The sequence below is a fragment of the Mustelus asterias genome, chromosome 2 (genome assembly GCF_964213995.1).
Source record: "Mustelus asterias chromosome 2, sMusAst1.hap1.1, whole genome shotgun sequence".
Lineage (NCBI taxonomy): Eukaryota > Metazoa > Chordata > Chondrichthyes > Carcharhiniformes > Triakidae > Mustelus > Mustelus asterias.
In genome coordinates this window covers 17337781-17358476 of record NC_135802.1, presented here as the reverse complement: position 1 = coordinate 17358476, position 20696 = coordinate 17337781, and the positions used below count along the sequence as shown (strand labels likewise).

The window sequence follows — 20696 nt, the reverse complement described above, 5'->3', positions numbered from 1 at the left end:
CGCCCCCCGCCAGCCGGCTTCTGGGGAAGAGGGGCGGGGAATGAGAGGAAAAGAATGAGTGACAGGTCAACCAACGAATAGGCATGCAGGCGCTGCGGTCAGGGGCGGCCGGCGTGGCCCAGCGGGCGGGAGGAGGGAGAGGGAGGGGGGGGGTGTGAGGGAGAGGAATGAGTGACAGTTCGATCAGCCAATAGGCATTCACGTCCTGACGTCAGGGCGGTCCGGGTGACCCTACCGGCGGGGGGGGGGGGAGGGTGAAGGAGCGAGTGACAGGTCGATCAGCCAATAGACATGCACAAATCGACGTCAGGGCGGTCGGGGTGACCCAATGGGCGGGGGTGAAGGGGGCGGGTGCCGATGGATGGAAGGAAGGTTCCGGTTGAATCTGGTGAGGGGCAAAGGGGGGGAGGACGGAGCTGCGCCACTCAGCGTCTATCGAGTCCCTTCACAGATAAAGCCCTCAGCCGGACAGCAATCACCTCGGATCTCTCATTTAGTGCTTGCTTTCTAAACTTTAGATATATATTTCCAAAAATCTATCGATGTAGTTTTTGTTATTGAAGTAATAAGTTCCTTCCCCTCCCCCCCTCCTCCCCATAGTCCCCCTTTGGGGTTTTGTTTTCTGGGGGGTCGCCGGCCTGTAATTTGTTTTGTTTTGTTTTTTTTTGAGGGGGAAAAAAAAGAGAATTGTATTTTTAATTACCTAATTTAATTATTTTTCTTCGGGGTTTGAACCACGTTGTTTTAAAAAGATGCCACAGCCGAAATCCCGCAAGGTTGCGATACTGGGATACAGATCAGTGGGTGAGTAGAAATCGCCTCTGGCACAGCCCAGCAGCCTTGTTGCACTGAGTGGGAGCCGCAGCTCCTCCTGTCTTGTCTATGTGTGTGTGTGTCTCTGTAATCACCCACACGCAGCAATGCTCCCATTTCTTCACCAAACATCAACTCCAACCTTCTTCTTCCACAAGATCCTGGCCAACTAAATCTCCCGTCTATTAGCTGGTGCAGCCACATTAGGCTGTGAGTCAGGCAAGCTTTTTAAGGGACATCGTTTGCTCCTGGTGGGGAAAATCCTGCAACTCAAACTAGTTTCTCTCTCTTTCCCCCTCTCCCCCCCCCCCCGACCCCAATTTGTATTTCCATCATTTACAGATTATTCGCTGGTTGCAACAAATCTTTGCCAAAAAAAATCCGTAAACTTGTTCTGTGACTAATTTTCAGACATCTGTGTCTGAGCTTAAAAGGCAGTCTAGAAAATATTGCAACTAGTTTTCAATGTCCATGAGTCTGCTTGCTCTGTGATTAATTTTCAGACATATATGTGTCTGAGTTTAATCTACAAGTCTACAAAATCTTGCAACTAGTTTTTAATATATCTGCATTTCCATGAGCTCTGCTTGTTCTGTGTCTAATTTTAAGTAAGAGTTTTAACAACACCAGGTTAAATTTTAAGCTCAGGCACAGATGTCTGAAAAGACATTGGTCTACGAAATCTTGCAACTAGTTTTTTAATATATTTGTATTTCCTTAAACTCAGCATTTAACGATATTATTGCTCATTCCAGAGGATCTTGCAACCATTTTTTGTGCGTGTGCATTGAGATTAAATCTCTGGAATAACTAACCCTCGTGTAATGGCTGACTTTTCTTCCTCCCTCACATTCAGCCTTACTTTGGTTTACCACCGTGTGGTGGTGTGTTACTGGGTCGTAGTAAATAATGTTGCCCCCGTTTGTTGGCGACAATTTACAAGGTATTTTTCCCCCTCTTGTGGGGAGGCTTTATTGGATTAGCTACTCGCCTGCCACGACAGGCCATATTCTTTTTCCTTCCGCTGCAGGGGTGGGAGGAGGGGGGAACTCTGTTTTGCATCGCGTGTCGCTGTGATGCATGTTAAAAGTGTTTTTCTGGTTTGTTCCACCAGCTTTAATTCACAAAGGAATTCTCTGGGAAACCTAATCTCGCGTAATGACTGTCCTTAACCCCCACCCCCCAGTCGCCAGCTTTGTTTTAGCTTTTCACTGGCAGCTGGTAGAGAGATAACCAGCATTATTAGAGAGAGCTTGTGTTTCCTGGAATTTGTGTGCGTTTATCAAGAATAATATATTACATGCTACAAATGAGTTATTTTTGTTAAATATTTTTTCCAGCAATTGATATCTGACTTAGAGTTGAAAATAGTTGGATAACTAGGCCGTGTTTTGGTTTAACTTCATAGTGGGGTGAAACTTAGTGGATCTTGCTTCCTGGAAATGACTTACTTATTTTAAATGGGCTTTTTACCTGCATTTGTTTTTGACGTTGCAATCTCTCATTTCGCCTTTTGACTTTGTAATTTTTTTTCAATACATTGTATTGGATCTATTTAATTAAACAATGGGGGTCGTTTTATCATGGCAACAGTTGTTTAGCATAATGTATGTGATCTCTACGTGATTTGAAGTTTTTAGAATTGTTGGTAGATCAAGATTTAGCACTAAATATTTTAAAATGTTAAGTACAATGAAACAGCCATCAGAAAAAAATGAAAATGCTGCGATGCGTAAATGCTGGAAAGCTAGCAAGATTTTGATGCTGTTATAAGATGGTCATACTGGTAGTTCTATAATGCAGTTTCAACCTTTCAGGATACCAGTTGCTAGCTAAAATGTTTTTGATAAATGCAGTATTGCTTAATGCAGCGATTGTCTTGCATATGTAGTGGTTCATTTTGATATATTTAGGACATCCAGATTTTGGGGTGAATTCTGGTTGTGGAAAAAGGATCAAGTACTTTCATGGTTGTAACTTGGTGTTTTTAATGAAGTGGTGGTTTTTGGAATTATGAGCCTCTTCTAACTAAGCAACGGTTATATTTTCCCTCAGATTTCAATGACTTTGACATGTCGGCATTTTTTTCTGTTGCTGAAAGGAATTCTTGCACCTGTGTGAAACTGATTTATTCAGTGAGGGCTTAGTCACCTTTGTCACTGTTACTAAAGCAGTGCAGATTTTCCCAATGCAAGATGGGCAATGTCAGCGTTTCTTGTGTCTTGCTAAGCTGAGAACTGACAACTCACCAACTGTAATAAGTGACTTTCAGCACTGTTTTTGCTAACCGAATGCAAAACAACTTGAGCTACAAAAACGTTTAGCAAGAAGTATTGGTAAATGTATGAATGTATGTAAAGTCAAGGTCATTAATGCGACATTGATAAACTGCTTGTTTCACTGTGCTTACAATGTCAACTCAACCCTGAGTTGTATTATGCCCTTGAAATGTACTCCAACCTGTTGGTCTTTGTTGGTTTTTTATTTTGTGTGAGAGTGACATAGAGAGGACAAACTTATTGTATATTGTAATGAACAACTATGACTCTCTGGTTCACCTATGCTGCAATTTTTTTATTCGTTCAGGGAACATGGGTGTTGCTGGCTGGGCCAGCATTTATTGCCTGTTTGTATTTGCCCTTCAGCTAAATGTATTTCATTTTATGATTCAGCCATATTGCTGTACACAGGTCTGGAGTCATATGTAGGCCAGACTAGATAAGGACAGCAGATTTCCTTCTCTAGTTAAGGGGAATTGATGAACCAGATGGGATTTTACAACAATTGACAATGGTTTCATGATCATTGCTTTTTTAAAAAATTGAGTTCAAATTTCACCATCCACCATGGTAGGATTTGAAACCTTGTCCCCAGAGCATTAACCTGAGTCTCTGGATTACGAGTCCAGTGACAACACCACCATATCACTGGCTCCCGACTGTTATTCTGCAGAGTACTTCTCATTAATTGTAGAATCTTTCATTGGCTTTAATTAACTGTTTCCAGAATATTTTTTAAAGTAATAAGTGCCTAATTTTTTTTCGCTCAAGTGCTTTGAATCTTTTGGATTTAGCGCTCATTTTTATTGCACATTATGCGCTGGCTGAAAATTGAATTCCATTATTTTGCCTCACTTGAATTCAGTGCTGCTTCTGGCTCCCCAGAAATTCATTCATTCTTCTTTCTGTTCAGTATTCTGAGAATTAAAGAGACGGAAAGTAATGTATGAAATAGGAGTAAGCCAGGTGGCTCATCAAGCAATTCAATAAGATCGTGGCTGATCTAACTTTGGCCTTAACTCCACTTTCCAGCCTGTCCAGATTCCAAAGATTAACAACTCGAAGAAATTCCTCCTCCTCTGTCTTAAATAGGAGACTCCTTTATTTTGACTCTATCCCCAGTTCTAGGTTTCCCCACAAGGAGAAACATCCTCTCAGCATCCTCACCCTTTTAAAAAGTTTTATTTATTAGTCACAAGTAAGGCTTACATTACATTGCAATGAAATTACAGTGAAATTCCCCTAGTCGCCACACTCTGGCCCCTGTTTGGGTAAATGCACCGAACCAGCATGTCTTTCAGACTGTGGGAGGAAACCGGAGCACCCGGAGGAAACCCATGCAGACACGGGGAGAACGTGCAAACTCCACACAGACAGTGGCCCAAGCTGGGAATCAAACCCAGATCCCTGGTGCTGTGGGGCAGCAGTGCTAACCACTGTGCCACTGTGCTGCCTGTCCACCCTGCTGAGAATCTTGTGTTTCAAGAAGATCATCTCGCATTCTTCTAAAGTCCAATGAGCTCAGATCCAACCTGCTCAACCTTTCCTTATAGGACAGCCCCTTTATCCCAGGTATCTTCTCCAATGCAAATATATTCCTTTAAATAAGGAGACCAAAACCGCCTATTGTGTTCTCAGGGTGGTTTCATCAATGGCCAGTGCAATTGTAGCAAGACTTCCCCACTTTTATACTCCACTCCCCTTGCAATATATGTCAACTGCATGTCTGAGGAAATTAAGATCCCTCTGCTGCAGCATCTTGCTGTTTCGATCCAGTTAAATAATGTTCTGTTTTTTAGTTCTTGCTACCAAAGTGGATAAGCTCACTTTCCCACATTATACTCCTGTCAGATTATTGCCCACTCACTTAACGTATCTATATTCTTTTGCAAACCTTTTGTCCTTGTCACAATTTGATTTCCTACCTTCTTTGTAGCTTCACAATTGGTTACGATGCACTCAGTCTCTTTGTGCGTCATTGATGTAGATTGTAAACAGTTGCGATCCTATCACTGATCCCTGTGACACTCCACTCGTTACAGTTCACCAACCTGAAAGTGACCGATTTATCCTGACTCTTTCCTGTTTTAGCCAATCCTCCATCCATATTGGAATTCTGCTTATCTGCAGCATTCTTGTAATGCAGTTGATTATTTTTACACTTGGGCTGTTATTTCTAATGTTATAAAGGACGTACCTTGTTTTCCATTAAATCAATATTTAGAATATGATCGCTACCAGCAGACTATTTGATCTCTGTAGGTGAGTGGAGCAAGCTAAATTCTTGAAGTACCTCTTTAACATTTGTTACGCAAATGTAAAACCTAGTGCTTAAATTTATTAAACACAACAACATCATTAAATCTGAGTCTACAAAAAATTGTATTAATCCTAAAGGGCAACTTGTTGCATTCTTTTGAGCAGTGAAGAGCATGCACACTGGTGTAAACTGGAAATGGTTCTTTTAAGCATTTATATTCACAAAGCGTTATTGTTATGCTGTTGCTGTAAGTATTTGGAAATGATTCTCGGAATTTTCTCAAGGTTACAGAGACCCGTCAACTGTGAGATTGACATTTAAAGGATCTTTTGTGGGGTGACTTGGCAGCATCAGTGGTCAAGCATTAGCCTCTCAATTAGGCTGATTTGAATCCCAGTATTGTTTAATTTTAATTTAATTAATTACTTATTAGTGTCATGAGTAGGCTTACATTAACATTGCAATGAAGTTCCTGTGAAAATCCCCTAATTGCCACACTCCGGCGCCTGCTTGGGTACACTGAGGGAGAATTTAGCATGGTCAATGCTATGGGCATGGTAATATGGGCTGAGGTTAGAAATAGGAAAGGAGCGGTCACGTTGTTAGGAGTTTACTATAGGCCCCCAAATAGTAATAGAGATGTGGAGGAAGAAATTGCGAAGCAGATTATGGATATGTGTGGGGGTCACAGGGTAGTTGTCATGGGGGACTTTAACTTTCCAAATATTGATTGGAACCTTTGTAGGTCAAATAGTTTGGATGGGGCAGTTTTTGTGCAGTGTGTGCAGGAGGGTTTCCTGACACAATATGTGGATAGGCCGACAAGAGGTGAGGCCACATTGGATTTGGTACTGGGAAATGAACCGGGCCAAGTGTTAGATTTGGTTGTGGGAGAGCACTTTGGAGATAGTGACCACAATTCGGTGTCTTTTGTTATTGCAATGGAGAGGGATAGGGCCGTACGGCAGGGCAAGGTTTACAATTGGGGGAGAGGTAATTATGATGCGATTAGGCAAGAATTAGGGGGCATAAATTGGGAACAGAAACTATCAGGGAAAGGAACTAATGAAAAGTGGAACTTTTTCAAGGAACAAATACTGGATGTCCTTGATAGGTATGTCCCTGTCAGGCAGGGAGGAAATGGCCGAGTGAGGGAACCATGGTTCACGAAAGAGGTGGAATGTCTTGTGAAAAGGAAGAGGGAAGCTTATGTAGGGATGAGGAAACAAGGTTCAGATGGCTCGATTGAGGGTTACAAGTTAGCAAGGAATGAGCTGAAAAAGGGGCTTAGGAGAGCTAGGAGGGGACATGAGAAGTCCTTGGCGGGTCGGATCAAGGAAAACCCCAAGGCTTTTTATTCTTATGTGAGGAATAAAAGAATGACCAGGGTGAGGTTAGGGCCGGTCAAGGACAGTTGTGGGAACTTGTGTATGGAATCAGTAGAAATAGGCGAGGTGATGAATGAATACTTTTCTTCAGTGTTCACCAAGGAGAGGGGCCATGTTTTTGAGGAAGAGAAGGTGTTACAGGCTAATAGGCTGGAGGAAATAGATGTTCGGAGGGAGGATGTCCTGGCAGTTTTGAATAAACTGAAGGTCGATAAGTCCCCTGGGCCTGATGAAATGTATCCTAGTATTCTTTGGGAGGCAAGGGATGAGATTGCAGAGCCTTTGGCTTTGATCTTTGGGTCCTCGCTGTCCACGGGGATAGTGCCAGAGGACTGGAGAATGGCAAATGTTGTTCCTCTGTTTAAGAAAGGGAATAGAAATGACCCTGGTAATTATAGACCGGTTAGTCTTACTTTGGTGGTTGGTAAATTGATGGAAAAGGTCCTTCGGGATGGGATTTACGACCATTTAGAAAGATGCGGATTAATCCGGGATAGTCAGCACGGATTCGTGAAGGGCAAGTCGTGCCTCACAAATTTGGTAGAATTTTTTGAGGAGGTAACTAAGTGTGTTGATGAAGGTAGGACAGTTGATGTCATGTACATGGATTTTAGTAAGGCGTTTGATAAGGTCCCCCATGGTCGGCTTATGATGAAAGTGAGGAGGTGTGGGATAGAGGGAAAGTTGGCCGATTGGATAGGTAACTGGCTGTCTGATCGAAGACAGAGGGTGGTGGTGGATGGAAAATTTTCGGATTGGAGGCAGGTTGCTGGCGGAGTGCCACAGGGATCAGTGCTTGGTCCTCTGCTCTTTGTGATTTTTATTAATGACTTGGAGGAGGGGGCTGAAGGGTGGATCAGTAAATTTGCTGATGACACCAAGATTGGTGGAGTAGTGGATGAGGTGGAGGGCTGTTGTAGGCTGCAAAGAGACATAGGGTGCAAAGCTGGGCTGAAAAATGGCAAATGGAGTTTAACCCTGATAAATGTGAGGTGATTCATTTTGGTAGGACTAATTTAAATGTGGATTACAGGATCAAAGGTAGGGTTCTGAAGACTGTGGAGGAACAGAGCGATCTTGGGGTCCATATCCACAGATCTCTAAAGGTTGCCACTCAAGTGGATAGCGCTGTGAAGAAGGCCTATAGTGTGTTAGCTTTTATTAACGGGGGTTTGAGTTTAAGAGCCGTGGGGTTATGCTGCAACTGTACAGGACCTTGGTGAGACCACATTTGGAATATTGTGTGCAGTTCTGGTCACCTCACTATAAGAAGGATGTGGAAGCGCTGGAAAGAGTGCAGAGGAGATTTACCAGGATGCTGCCTGGTTTGGAGGGTAGGTCTTATGAGGAAAGGTTGAGGGAGCTAGGGCTGTTCTCTCTGGAGCGGAGGAGGCTGAGGGGAGACTTAATAGAGGTTTATAAAATGATGAAGGGGATAGATAGAGTGAACATTCAAAGACTATTTCCTCGGGTGGATGGAGCTATTACAAGGGGGCATAACTATAGGGTTCGTGGTGGGAGATATAGGAAGGATATCAGAGGTAGGTTCTTTACGCAGAGAGTGGTTGGGGTGTGGAATGGACTGCCTGCAGTGATAGTGGAGTCAGACACTTTAGAAACATTTAAGCGGTTATTGGATAGGCACATGGAGCACACCAGGATGATAGGGAGTGGGATAGCTTGATCTTGGTTTCAGATAAAGCTCGGCACAACATCGTGGGCCGAAGGGCCTGTTCTGTGCTGTACTGTTCTATGTTCTATGACCAGCACGTCTTTCAGACTGTGGGAGAAAACCCAAGCAGACACTAGGAGAACGTGCAAACTCCACACAGACAGTGACCTGAGGCTGGAAATGAACTGGGTACCTGGCGCTGTGAGGCAGCAGTTCTAACCACCATGCCGCCCACTGATTAACATTTGCGGTCTAACTTCTCTGTTATAGCAAGACTCAGCTGGCTAATGTATGGGAGGGAGGCAAAGCTAGTTGAAGAGGGAGCTATTCCCACAGTAAATGCATTCTGGCATTTGGTTGAATAAGTATTGCTAATGGCACCTGCAGATCGGTTCAATCATTTAACCAGCCAGGAGAATGTGAATGTGTGAAAGCAAAATATTGTCGATGCTAAAAATCTGAAATGAAATTAAAACAGTATGGAAACACTTAAAAACAGGTCAGACAACACCATTGGAGAGAGAAGCTCCCCCCGCCCCCCTCCCAAAATATGCTTTATTCATAAAATTTTAGAAGTATATAACATTGACATTACATAGTGCAGCATAGATCAGTTTCTTTCAATACATGAGGTGCTGCAGTGCACATCTCCAGAGGACTGGAAAGTAGCTAATGTAACACCGCTGTTTAAGAAGGGAGGGAGGCAGCAGACGGGGAAATTATAGGCTGGTTAGCCTGACTTCAGTCATTGGCAAGATTTTAGAGTCCATTATTAAAGATGAGACCGCAGAGTACTTGGAAGTGCATGATAAAATAGGACTGAGTCAGCACGGCTTCGTCAAGGGAAGGTCATGTTTAACAAATCTGTTAGAGTTCTTTAAGGAGGTAACAAGAAAGTTAGATAAAGGAGAACCAGTGAACGTGATTGTTTTAGATTTCCAGAAGGCCTTTGACAAGGTGCCGCATAGGAGACTGTTAAATAAGTTAAGTGCCCATGGTATTAAGGGTAAGATCTTGGCATGGATAGAGGATTGGCTGACTGGCAGAAGGCAGAGAGAGGGTCTTTTTCAGGATGGCAGCCGGTGACTAGTGCTGTGCCTCGGGGGTCAGTGCTGGGACCACAAATTTTCACAATATACATTAACGATTTGGAGGAAGGAACTGAAGGCACTGAGGCTAAGTCTGCAGACGGTACAAAGATATTTAGAGGGACAGGTAGTATTGAGGAAGCAGGGGGGCTGCAGAAGGACTTGAACAGGTTAGGTGAATGGGTAAAGAAGTGGCAGATGGAATACAATGTGGAGAAGTGTGAGGTTATGCACTTTGGAAGGAGGAATGGAGGCATAAACTATTTTCTAAATGGGAAAATGCTTAGGAGATCAGAAACACAAAGGGCCTTGGGAGTCATTGTTCAAGCTTCTCAAGGTTAATGTGCAGGTTCAGTCGGCAGTTAGGAGGGCAAATGCAATGTTAGCATTCATGTCGAGAGGGCTAGAATACAAAAGTGGGGATGTACTTCTGAGGCTGCATAAAGCTGTGATCAGACCCCATTTGGAGTATTGTGAGCAGTTTTGGGCCCCATACCTAAGGAAGGATGCGTTGGCCTTGGAAAGGGTCCAGAGGAGGTTCACAAGAATGATCCCTGGAATGAAGAGCCTGTCGTATGAGGAACAGCTGAGGACTCTGGGGCTGTACTCGTTGGAGTTTAGAAGGATGGGGGGGGGGGAGCGGATCTTATTGAAACTTACAGGGTACTGAGAGGCCTGGATGGGGTGGGCATGGAGAGGATGTTTCCACAAGTAGGAAAAACTAGAACCAGAGGGCACAACCTCAGGCTCAAGGGGCGATCCTTTAAAACGGAGATGAGGAGGAATTTCTTCAGCCAGAGTGGTGAATCAGTGGAACTCTTTGCCACAGAAGGCTGTGGAGGCCAGGTCATTGAGTGTCTTTAAGACAGAGATACATACGTTCTTGATTAATAAGGGGATCAGAATATCAGCCATGATTGAATGGCGGAACAGACTTGATGGGCTGAGTGGCCTAATTCTTTTTCTGTCTTGTGGTCTTATCTCAGATTATATTTACAGTATATATTTATATTTCATGTCAAAGATTCTCTGATGCTTACAGCTGGAGAGGTTTTACATGGTTTTCAACCCTTTGATGTGCCATGGCGGGAGGTCCTCGGACAGTAGTCTTTCCCCCATTGAACCATTGCAGCTTCTATCCCAAGCTTTAGTGTGGCCCTCAACACGTTGTCCTTGTCTTTGGAATGTGCTAGTCTGCAACACATTCAGAGCCCTTCGAACTGGAAAACCAGAAGGTTTTGGGTAGACTGAAGTATCATTCACCGAGTTGATGGTCCTTCAGTAGCAGTTGATGTTTATCTTGGTGTGAATCTCTGAAAGCAGCCAGTAGGGCACTGTATCCTGATTTACAAAGCTGCTCCGAATGAACTGCAACAAAAGCCATTGCATCTCTTTCCAGACTCGCCTTTGCAAAGGCAAAGATTTCAGAGATCTTCCTGCTATGTACAGTCCTGCTCTGATCAAGGTCCACTCATCACTCACTCCAGAGCAAATACAAACTGATTGGCAACTACCTTGGACAGAAAAATTATTTTATGGTTCATGTTCAACTGACTGTTTCTGATATCCTTCCCATTCTGCTTGTAGAAGAGGGTGATGATACCTTTACTCATGGGTTCTGGTGTACAGCTGGCTGGTGTAGTCATGTATGCTTTAGTAGGTCTAGGCTGATTCAGTTCCACAGAACTGAATACAGCTTAGTTGCTAAACTGTCACTTCTGGGAGTTTATTGGTCTTGAAAGAGACCTGACGGCCTTTGTCAGTTTGTCCAGACTTTCTGGCATATTCTTGATGGAGGACAGGAAGGACTGGGAAACCTGTGAAGAGAGAAATCATTAATGTTTCAGTTTAGTGGCCCATTCACTGGAGGATGTTAAAGATTTAACAGCTTTCCAGTAAGTACAGAACCAGGGAAATGGGGGAACAGAGGAAAGAATAAAAAAGGAGGGGCCCTTGGAGTCAGGAGAGAAAATGACAAAAGGAATGGTAATAGAACAAGTAAGAAGCAAAAGATGGGTCTGGAGGAGGTATAAATAGGAATACATTACCAACAGCTGCTGTTTGGAAAAAATTGAAGTAGTGATTATGATCTGATACTGTTGAACTCAGTGTTGATTCCCTTTCGTGTAAAGTGCCTAATTGAAAGATGCAGCGCTGTTTTTCAAATAACAGAAAATGCTGGAAAAATTCAACAAGTCTGGCAGCAACTGCGGAGGGAGAAGCTGAGTTAATGTTTCCCTCCCCACAGATGCTGCCAGATCTGCTGAACTTCTTCAGCATTTTTGTTGCACCCACAGTATTTTGCTGTTTCTCACGTTGATTATGGGTTTTATTGGAACAGTGTAGAGACCAAGGGCTGGAGTGGAATGGAAAATTAAAATGGCAAACAACTTGAAAGCGCAGATCATGCTTGTGCCCTGAACAAAGGTTTTCTGCAAAACAGTTACTCACTCTGAGCATGACCTCCTCATTGTAGAGGAGACCACATCGTGAGCAGAGTTTATACTAAGTTGCATGAAGTACATATACAGTGTGCGTACTATGCTCTTAACCCACAGACCACAATCAGTAAGGATAGGCAACAACATCTCCTCCACCATCATCCTCAACACCGGTGCCCCACAAGGCTGTGTTCTCAGCCTCCAATTATACTCCTATGACTGTGTGGCCAAATTCCCCCCCAACTCGATTTTCAAGTTTGCTGACGACACCACTGTAGTGGGTCGCATCTCAAACAATGATGAGACAGAGTTAAGGAATGAGGTAGAGAATCTGGTGAACTGGTGTGGCAACAATAATCTCTCCCTCAATGTCAACAAAACGAAGGAGGTTGTCAAAAACATCAGGAAGCATAGTGGAGAACACGCTCCTGTCTACATCAATGGGGATTGAGTAGAAAGGATCGGGAGCTTCACGTTTCTAGGTGTCCAGATCACCATGGTCCTGGTCCCCCCATGCCGACATTATAGTTAAGAAAGCCCATCAACGCTTCTACTTTCTCAGAAGACTAAGGAAATTTGGCATGTCAGCTATGACTCTCTCCAACTTTTACAGATTAACTTTCTATGGTAGTATCACAGCTTGGTATGGCTCCTGCTCTGTCCAAGACCGCAAGAAACTACAAAAAGTCGTGAATGTAGCCCAAACCAGCCTCCCATTCATTGACTCTGACTACACTTCCTGCTGCCTTGGCAAAGCAGCCAGCATAATCAAGGACCCCACGCACCCCGGACATTCTCTCTTCCATCTTCTACCGCCGGGAAAAAGATACAAAAGTTTGAGATCACATCGCAACCGACTCAAGAACACCTTCTTCCCTGCTGCCATCAGACTTTTGAATGGACTTGCCTTGCATTAAGTTGATCTTTCTCTACACCCTAGCTATGACTGTAACACATTCTCCACTCTCTCATTTCCTTCTCTATGTGCAGTATGCTTTGTCTGTATAGCGCTCAAAAAAACAATACTTTTAACTGCATGCTATTACATGTGACAAATCAAATGTGGTTTGTAAAATATATATATTCACATGTGAATCACATAGTCTAGAATGATTGCAGAATCCACTAATACAGTATGCATATATATTGAGTCGACTATGTTATTGCCAAATAACTCTGAAACACATTGGCCTGGATCTTTCGAGGAGCAACAAACATTACTGGGTTGGCACCCTGCTCCGGTTTGAATGTTTGTGAATGGGTAGTGGGTGAGGTAAGTACGCAGGTTGAACAAGGTCGATGAGGTGGCTGGTGGGTCTGAGAAAATGTCGGGGCTGGGTGGGGTGTTAGAGGGGTGGTCAGGGCAGGGTAGACCAGTGGCAGGGATGGGTTAGATGGGTGGTATAGGAAACATGGGTTTTGTTAGTGGGAGTAGTAGGATGATGGGAGGAGGAGCCTGTAGTGGAGGTGTAATTGGGCCTGAGGGGTCGTCACGGGTGGGTGAGGCCAGTAAGTGATTGTGGATGGGGGGGGGGGGGGGGGGGGGGGGGGCGAAGGAGGTGGTTCCCATGCAGGTCTCGGTCTCTAAAACAGTTATTCTGAGGTCTGAAGTGCCTTTTTTTCCCCATCTAACTCTGTGTTACTGAGGGTAAAACTGGTAGAACCATTCAAAGTTAGAACATAGAACATTACAGCGCAGTACAGGCCCTTCGGCCCTTGATGTTGCGCCAACCAGTGAAACCAATCTAAAGCCCCTCTAATCTACACTATTCCAATATCATCCATATGTTTATCCAATGACCATTTAAATGCCCTTAATGTTGGCGAGTCCACTACTGCTGCAGGCAGGGCATTCCACGCCCTTACTACTATGAGCGAAGAACCTACCTCTGACATCTGTCCTATATCTATCACTCCTCAATTTAAAGCTATGTCCCCTCGTGCTAGCTATCGCCATCCGAGGAAAAAGGCTCTCACTATCCACCCTATCTAATCCTCTGATCATCTTGCATGCCTCTATTAAGTCACCTCTTAACCTCTCTAACGAAAACAACCTCAAGTCCCTCAGCCTTTCCTCATAAGACCTTCCCACCATACCAGGCAACATCCTAGTAAATCTCCTCTGCACCCTTTCCAATGCTTCCACATCCTTCCTATAATGGGGTGACCAGAACTGTACGCAATACTCCAAATGCGGCCTCACCAGTTTTGTACAGCTGCAACATGACCTCCTGGATCAGAAACTCAATCCCTCTACCAATAAAAGCTAACACTCCGTACGCCTTCTTAACAACCTTATCAACCTGGGTGCCAACTTTCAGGGATCTATGCACATGGACACCGAGATCTCTCTGTTCATCCACACTACCAAGTATCTTACCATTAGCCCAGTACTCTGTAATCCTGTTACTCCTTCCAAAGTGAATCACCTCACGCTTTTCCGCATTGAACTCCATTTGCCACCTCCCAGCCCAGCTCTGCAGCTTATCTATGTCCCTCTGTAACCTGCAACAACCTTCCGCACTGTCCACAACTCCACCAACTTTAGTGTCAAGTTAGTGATTTAAATCTTTGTCAGATGGTTCCCAGCTTAGCGCAATTGTTCAGGGGAAGTTGGCACTTCTGGACAATTGCCAAGTAACCCATGCATAGAATCTACGAAGAAAGGGCTTCCCCAGCGCATCTTTGGGGGATCGCCAAATGCGACCCTGGAGAGCCAGGAAGCTCTGGCCTGATGTGTAACATCTTTCTAACTGTCTTAACATGATTTAATCTGTCCAACATGATCCGGAGACTGAGATTTGGGCCATTATATTATTTATGTACTTCCTGTAAGTATCTCACTTGTAACAGTTACTTTTTCTGTCATGCCTGCCTGTTGGGCTTAAGACAAGTTATATGTTGTAGCTAACCCCAAGTATGTCCTTCCAACACAGCACACCTGTCATGGGTTTATCATCTGATGACTCTGCACGGCTATCTATTCCACTTGTTGAACCTTGTACCGATGATCACCCTTTTATTCTTTCCTGAGTTGTTTTTTTCATTGCCCCACAACTGGCCACCAATGCTAAAGTTGCCATTCGCCCACCAATGTCCCTTAGGAATAGCATGCCGGGCGTGTTGTTTTTGATGGGTAGAGGTAGAGTTTCCTGAAAGGCTTCCTCAGCTGAACTGGGGGGATAGCCTTTATTATTTAAATAGAGAAAATGTTTGAGCTTTAAATAAGAGCTTTTTAAAATCTTCCAGGAATGGGGGGGGGGGGGGGAATTAATTGAGGCTTGCAGGCTACATTCCCTTTGCCTCACACTAAAATGCTCTGTTTTTTTTCTCCTGTCTTGATCATCCACACTTTGCTCCAATTTTTTAGTCGAAGTAGGGAAGGAGGTAGAAGAGGGGGAGGGGTAGCATTATTGGTCAGAGATTGTATCACAGTGTCAGAGAGGAGGTTTGATGAGGACTTATCTGTTGAGGTAGTATGGGCGGAGATTAGAAATAGGAGAGGAGAGGTCACCCTGTTGGGAGTCTTTTATAGACCTCCTAAAAGTTCTAGAGAGGTTGAGGAAAGGATTGCGGAGTCAATCCTGCTTAGGAGTGAAAGTAATAGGGCAATTGTTATGGGGGATTTTAACTTGACTAATATTGACTGGAATTGTTATAGCTCTAGCTCGTTAGAGGGGTCAGTTTTTGTTCAAAGCGTGCAGGAAGGTTTTTTGACTCAGTATGTAGACAGGCCAACTAGAGGTGAGGCTATATTGGATCTGGTGCTGGGAAATGAGCCAGACCAGGTGCTAGACTTGGAAGTTGGTGTGCATTTTGGTGATAGTGACCACAATTCGGTTACGTTCACCTTAGTGATGGAAAGGGATAGGCATGAACCTCGGGCCAGTGGTTTTAGCTGGGGGAAGGGTAATTATGAGGCTATTAGGAGAGAATTAGGAAACATAGGTTGGACTAGGAGATTACAGGGACTGGGAACGTCCGACATGTGGAGTTTTTTCAAGGAGCAGCTACTGCGAGTCTGTGATAGGTATGTCCCTGTCAGGCAAGGAGGAATTGGTAGGGCTAGGGAACCGTGGTGCACCAAAAAAGTTTCTTTGTTGGTTAAAAAGAAAAAGGAGGCTTATGTTCGGATGAGACGTGAGCACTCGGGTAGTGCACTAGAAAGCTTTAGATTGGCTAAGAGGGAGTTGAAGAGCGAGCTTAGAAGGGCTAAAAGGGGACATGAGAAGACTTTGGCGGATAGGGTTAAAGAGAATCCTAAGGCGTTCTATAGGTATGTCAAGAACAGAAGGTTGGTTAGGGCAAGTTTAGGGCCAGTTATAGATGGCAGAGGGAAGTTATGTGTGGAACCGGAGGAGATTGGTGAAGCATTGAACCAATATTTCTCTTCGGTGTTCACGCAAGGGGACATGAATATAGCTGAGGAGGACACTGGGTTGCAAGGGAGTAGAATAGACAGTATTACAGTTGATAAGGAGGATGTGCAGGATATTCTGGAGGGTCTGAAAATAGATAAATCCCCTGGTCCGGATGGGATTTATCCAAGGATTCTCTGGGAGGCAAGAGAAGTGATTGCAGAGCCTCTGGCTCTGATCTTCAGGTCGTCGTTGGCCTCTGGTATAGTACCAGAAGATTGGAGGTTAGCGAATGTTGTCCCATTGTTTAAGAAGGGGAACAGAGACTTCCCCGGGAATTATAGACCGGTGAGTCTCACTTCTGTTGTCGGCAAGATGTTGGAATTTGGTTTTCTCCTGCTCTCTTTTGCTACTTCATGTCACTCTCATCCCTCACTCAATCTACCCTGCCCCCCAATCCAAAATAATTGGCACTCAACTGTGATAAAGGAATATGCTTACCCTGTACTTGTAGCCAGCTTTCCAGTTGCAACTGCAAATGTAGGTGTTGTGCTTTTTCTCAGTGGCACTTCTGAATGCTCTTCCCTTGTCCCACTTGTCACCTCAGTGATCTCTCCCAACATATTTCCATTGCTCCATTTCCAAACGCTGAAACCTGCCCCTCAGTGCTGTTACCTGTAAACTCATCCTTCCAATGCCCCAAACCAATACCTTTTTTGATATTTTATACCATGTATGGTGAATAGTAATTTGGGAAGTATTGTTTTTTTGGAGGATTGGAATATTCTACAGAACAGATTAAGGAGTTGGCCAAGACCAGATTGAGGTTGAACAGTGCCACAATAAGCAAGGGCCTGGTCAAATAAAAGCAAAGTACAGGAAAAGCTCAACAGGTCTGGATGCATCTGTGAAGAGAGAAACCGAGTTAATGTTTTGTGTCCAATGTAACTTCAGAACACTGGAGGAGGTGCAGAAACAAAGAACCTGGTTAACTTTGTTGTGCAGTTTTCATTGTAAATAGAGAATAATTTGCAGTGGGAAAAACTGATACTATTGCATCTCCACCACATAGCGTATATTACTGATACTATTGCATCTCCACCACATTGTTCAAAGTAAGTCAAGATGTGCTTTTTTTCATAACATTTCTTTGGTATAAAACATTTTGTTGCTATACTGAAGCAGTGTCCCTTTAAGACAATAATTTGCAATAAGTAATCACTGGGTGAGGTCAAAGATCTTGAGGCTTATGATCACATCCCCCAACAGTACACATTTTAAAATCTGCTTTGCAAAGCCACTTGGGACGTTACAGCGACTCAGGCTTCTGTACAAAATAAGTTCCTTTGTGACTTTGCATTTATCTACTGTCTGAAGTGATGCAGATTTAGGTTAATATTTGTAGTATGTCACACTATGTAGGCTGTGCATATTAGATATTATGTTTTATATAGTTTAGGATAGGATCATTGTACCATTTTTGTTAAAAATATGCAATATTCTTCTGAAGTGTAGGTATATATCTCTCTAACAAACCTAATAAGTAAACATTTGATGAGTTAACTGAAACTTGTTCAGCTTTTCTTGAGAAGCTTCATTGAGAGTGGCAGACATTGGCTCCTGTACCCGGAAAGGTGCTCTGTAAATTGAAAATACAAAAATGTGGATGTGGCATACAAACATCTGAAATGGGAAGTGTGTAGGGTTTTCAGTTACTCAAGTTTCCTGATTATTCAGTAATGAAATTTTGAATAACCAGAGACCTTTAGTAAAACATTGGGTGGGATTTTCAGGCTCCTTCCATGGCGGGACCTTCTGGTTCTGGTAAAGTCCATGGGGATTTAAATGGATCACCACATCCACTGCAGGAAACTCTGCCATGGGGGGACTAGACAGTCTTGGCGTTCGTGTTTTTAATAGGATATAAAATCACTACAAGCGTAATGAATTCTGCATTGTGATTATAACCTTGAGCAGTTTTATCAACTGACATTACGAGCGGTGTTATATAAATTTGAATATAACCATTCGTATTTGATGTAGCAATTCCTCTGAATGCATATTTAAATCAGAAAATGGCTGAAACATTGTTTATATGCAGTGTATACAAATTAACCAAAGTGAAGCATTGCCAGAAATCTGGGAATAAGTTGGCCGCAAACACTCCTGATGTGGGATTGGCATGCACTTAGGGGCAGATAAATATCATCAGTTTTCAGACATTTCTTTGTGTGGAAAGCTCAAACAATGTATCCAGTATTTGAGGTTTGTAGGCTTCAGATTTGACTTTCTCTTCAATTCTCTTTTGCTGCCCCCCCCCCCCCCCCACCACTACTTCCTCCCAGCACCTCAACTATTCTGTCTTTCCAAGACATTGTTGATAGGACTTCCATGTTGCTGGTTACCCCACCCAGTTGCTTGTGCATAATGATGAGCATTTTTGTTGAGTTATTTGACAGCAAGACACATTGTCAATAAATCTGATCCAATACACTGGCTGTCAACACAAAAGCAGTAACAGCAGTTGCTGATTGTGATCAGCGGACATCAAAATTCTCCTTGTCTAATTTGAGTGCTGAGCTCAGTTATAGTGTCCAGTCTGCCATTTTAGCTAAGATTAGTAACTGGAGCATAGAGTGGGCAGCAAAACTGGATTGGTCCTTGTTTGAGTGGCATAGGTGCTCACTGAGGCAATGAATGGTCTAGTAAGTGTTTCAAATTCACACGAGAAAAAAATCACCTCAAATTGGTTACTCTTGTTCTTTTTACCAAAATTGCTGTAATGTATTTCCAAACTCCCATTATTTTAGTGGCTATCAAATTTCAATAGCATAGAAAATATTTTAGTGGAATGCTGTCGACATTGTATTTCTATTTTATCTCATCAGCTATTAATTCTGTTTGCTTTTTACGTAAACTGTTCACATTTCACTTGTTCATCAGTTAATTGATAATACCAATAGACACTTCCTTTCTCTACTCTGTACTATGTTGCTTTTGAATTTTCTTTCCAGTTGTAGAGAATCACCCACTCGGATGGAGAATCGGTAGTGTGAATTGTTGTATTATTTTAATGTTGCCTAATTAAATATAGACAAGTTCTTTATGGTCGTAATTAAATTTAGTCTAATAGTCATTTTACTTGAAGGAGAAACCACCCAGATTATTAAACTCTCCGACATTTATGCAGAGATGATTGAATAATTACTTTGTTAAAAGTGTCAGTAACTGTTAAGGACAAATGAATGTTAGAGGCACATTTTAGTGAGTTTGTAGCTGCTTTTGTCTTTAATATCACTAAATTACGATTTGCCATTCTCCAATCATTGTGAAAACTTAACTTTGAAAATCCTTTATCAAATTTGATTAATTGATAATTTGGTTCGTTGGCAATTTGCAGAAAATACAGACTGAAGTATTTTATTTTGTAACCTGTGCAAGCCTTTCATGGATGTTTTAATTGCAAAAATGTCATTATTGGAACACAGGCTGAAATGCGCACTGTATGCGTGGTCTGTCCAAGGTGCAACCTTGACTTGAACCTATTTTAGTAGAAAATTTGATTTTTTTTCTGTCTCTCTGAATCTTCGAACACAGTAAGGGGCCTACCTACCACCCTGTGCTAGCTCTTGGAGAGATCTTAAAGTTTATTTATTAGTCACAAGTAGGCTTACATTAACACTGCAATGAAGTTACTGTGAAAATTCCCTAGTTGCCACACTCCGGCGCCTGTTCAGGTACACTAAGGGCGAATTTGGCATGGCCGATCCACCTAACCCACACACTTTTGGACAGTGGGAGGTGACCGGAGCATCCGGAGGAAACCCACGCAGACATGGGGAGAATGTGCAAATTCCACACTGACCCAAGCTGCGAATCGAACCTGGGTCCCTGGCGCTGTGAGGCAGCAGTGCTAACCACTGTGCCACCATGTTGCTCATAAAGAAGGGGCTTTGCACTGGCTGGGAATCGAACCCGGGCCTCCGTGGCAGGTGAGAATTCTACCATTGAACCACCAGTGCACATCTATCCCACTCTTTCCACATTGCTTTTTAAAAAATAATTCACAAGATGTGGATGATGGCGGCATTTATTGCCCATCCCTAATTGCCCATGAGAAGGTGGTTGTGAGCTTCTTCCGCCTTTTAACATGAGTGAGTGACTTGCAGCATTTCAGAAGGCAGATAAGGGCCAGCTGCTTTGCTGTGGATTTGTTGTATGTAGGTCAGAACAGTTAAGGATGACAGGTTTCTTCCTCTGAAAGACATTAGTGAACCAGATGGGTGCCTAAAATGTTCTGGTCATTTCATTCTGTTTACTGAGACTACCTTTTTTAAATTCCAGGTTTATTAATTATTGGAATTTAAATTCCTCTAGTTACCTTGGTGGGATTTGAG

The 20696-nt window shown here is 43.2% G+C and overlaps 1 protein-coding gene across 1 annotated transcript in view; it reads left to right on the top strand.

Annotated features, from left to right (window-relative positions):
- The first annotated feature begins 334 nt into the window (after positions 1-334).
- Positions 335-20696, top strand: part of rheb (Ras homolog, mTORC1 binding) — a 94822-nt gene continuing 74460 nt past the window's right edge. The window contains exon 1 of the mRNA XM_078231909.1: positions 335-804. Coding sequence (XP_078088035.1) covers positions 753-804 — 52 coding nt within the window. The 5' untranslated portion in view covers positions 335-752. The remainder of the gene's footprint in view (positions 805-20696) is intronic.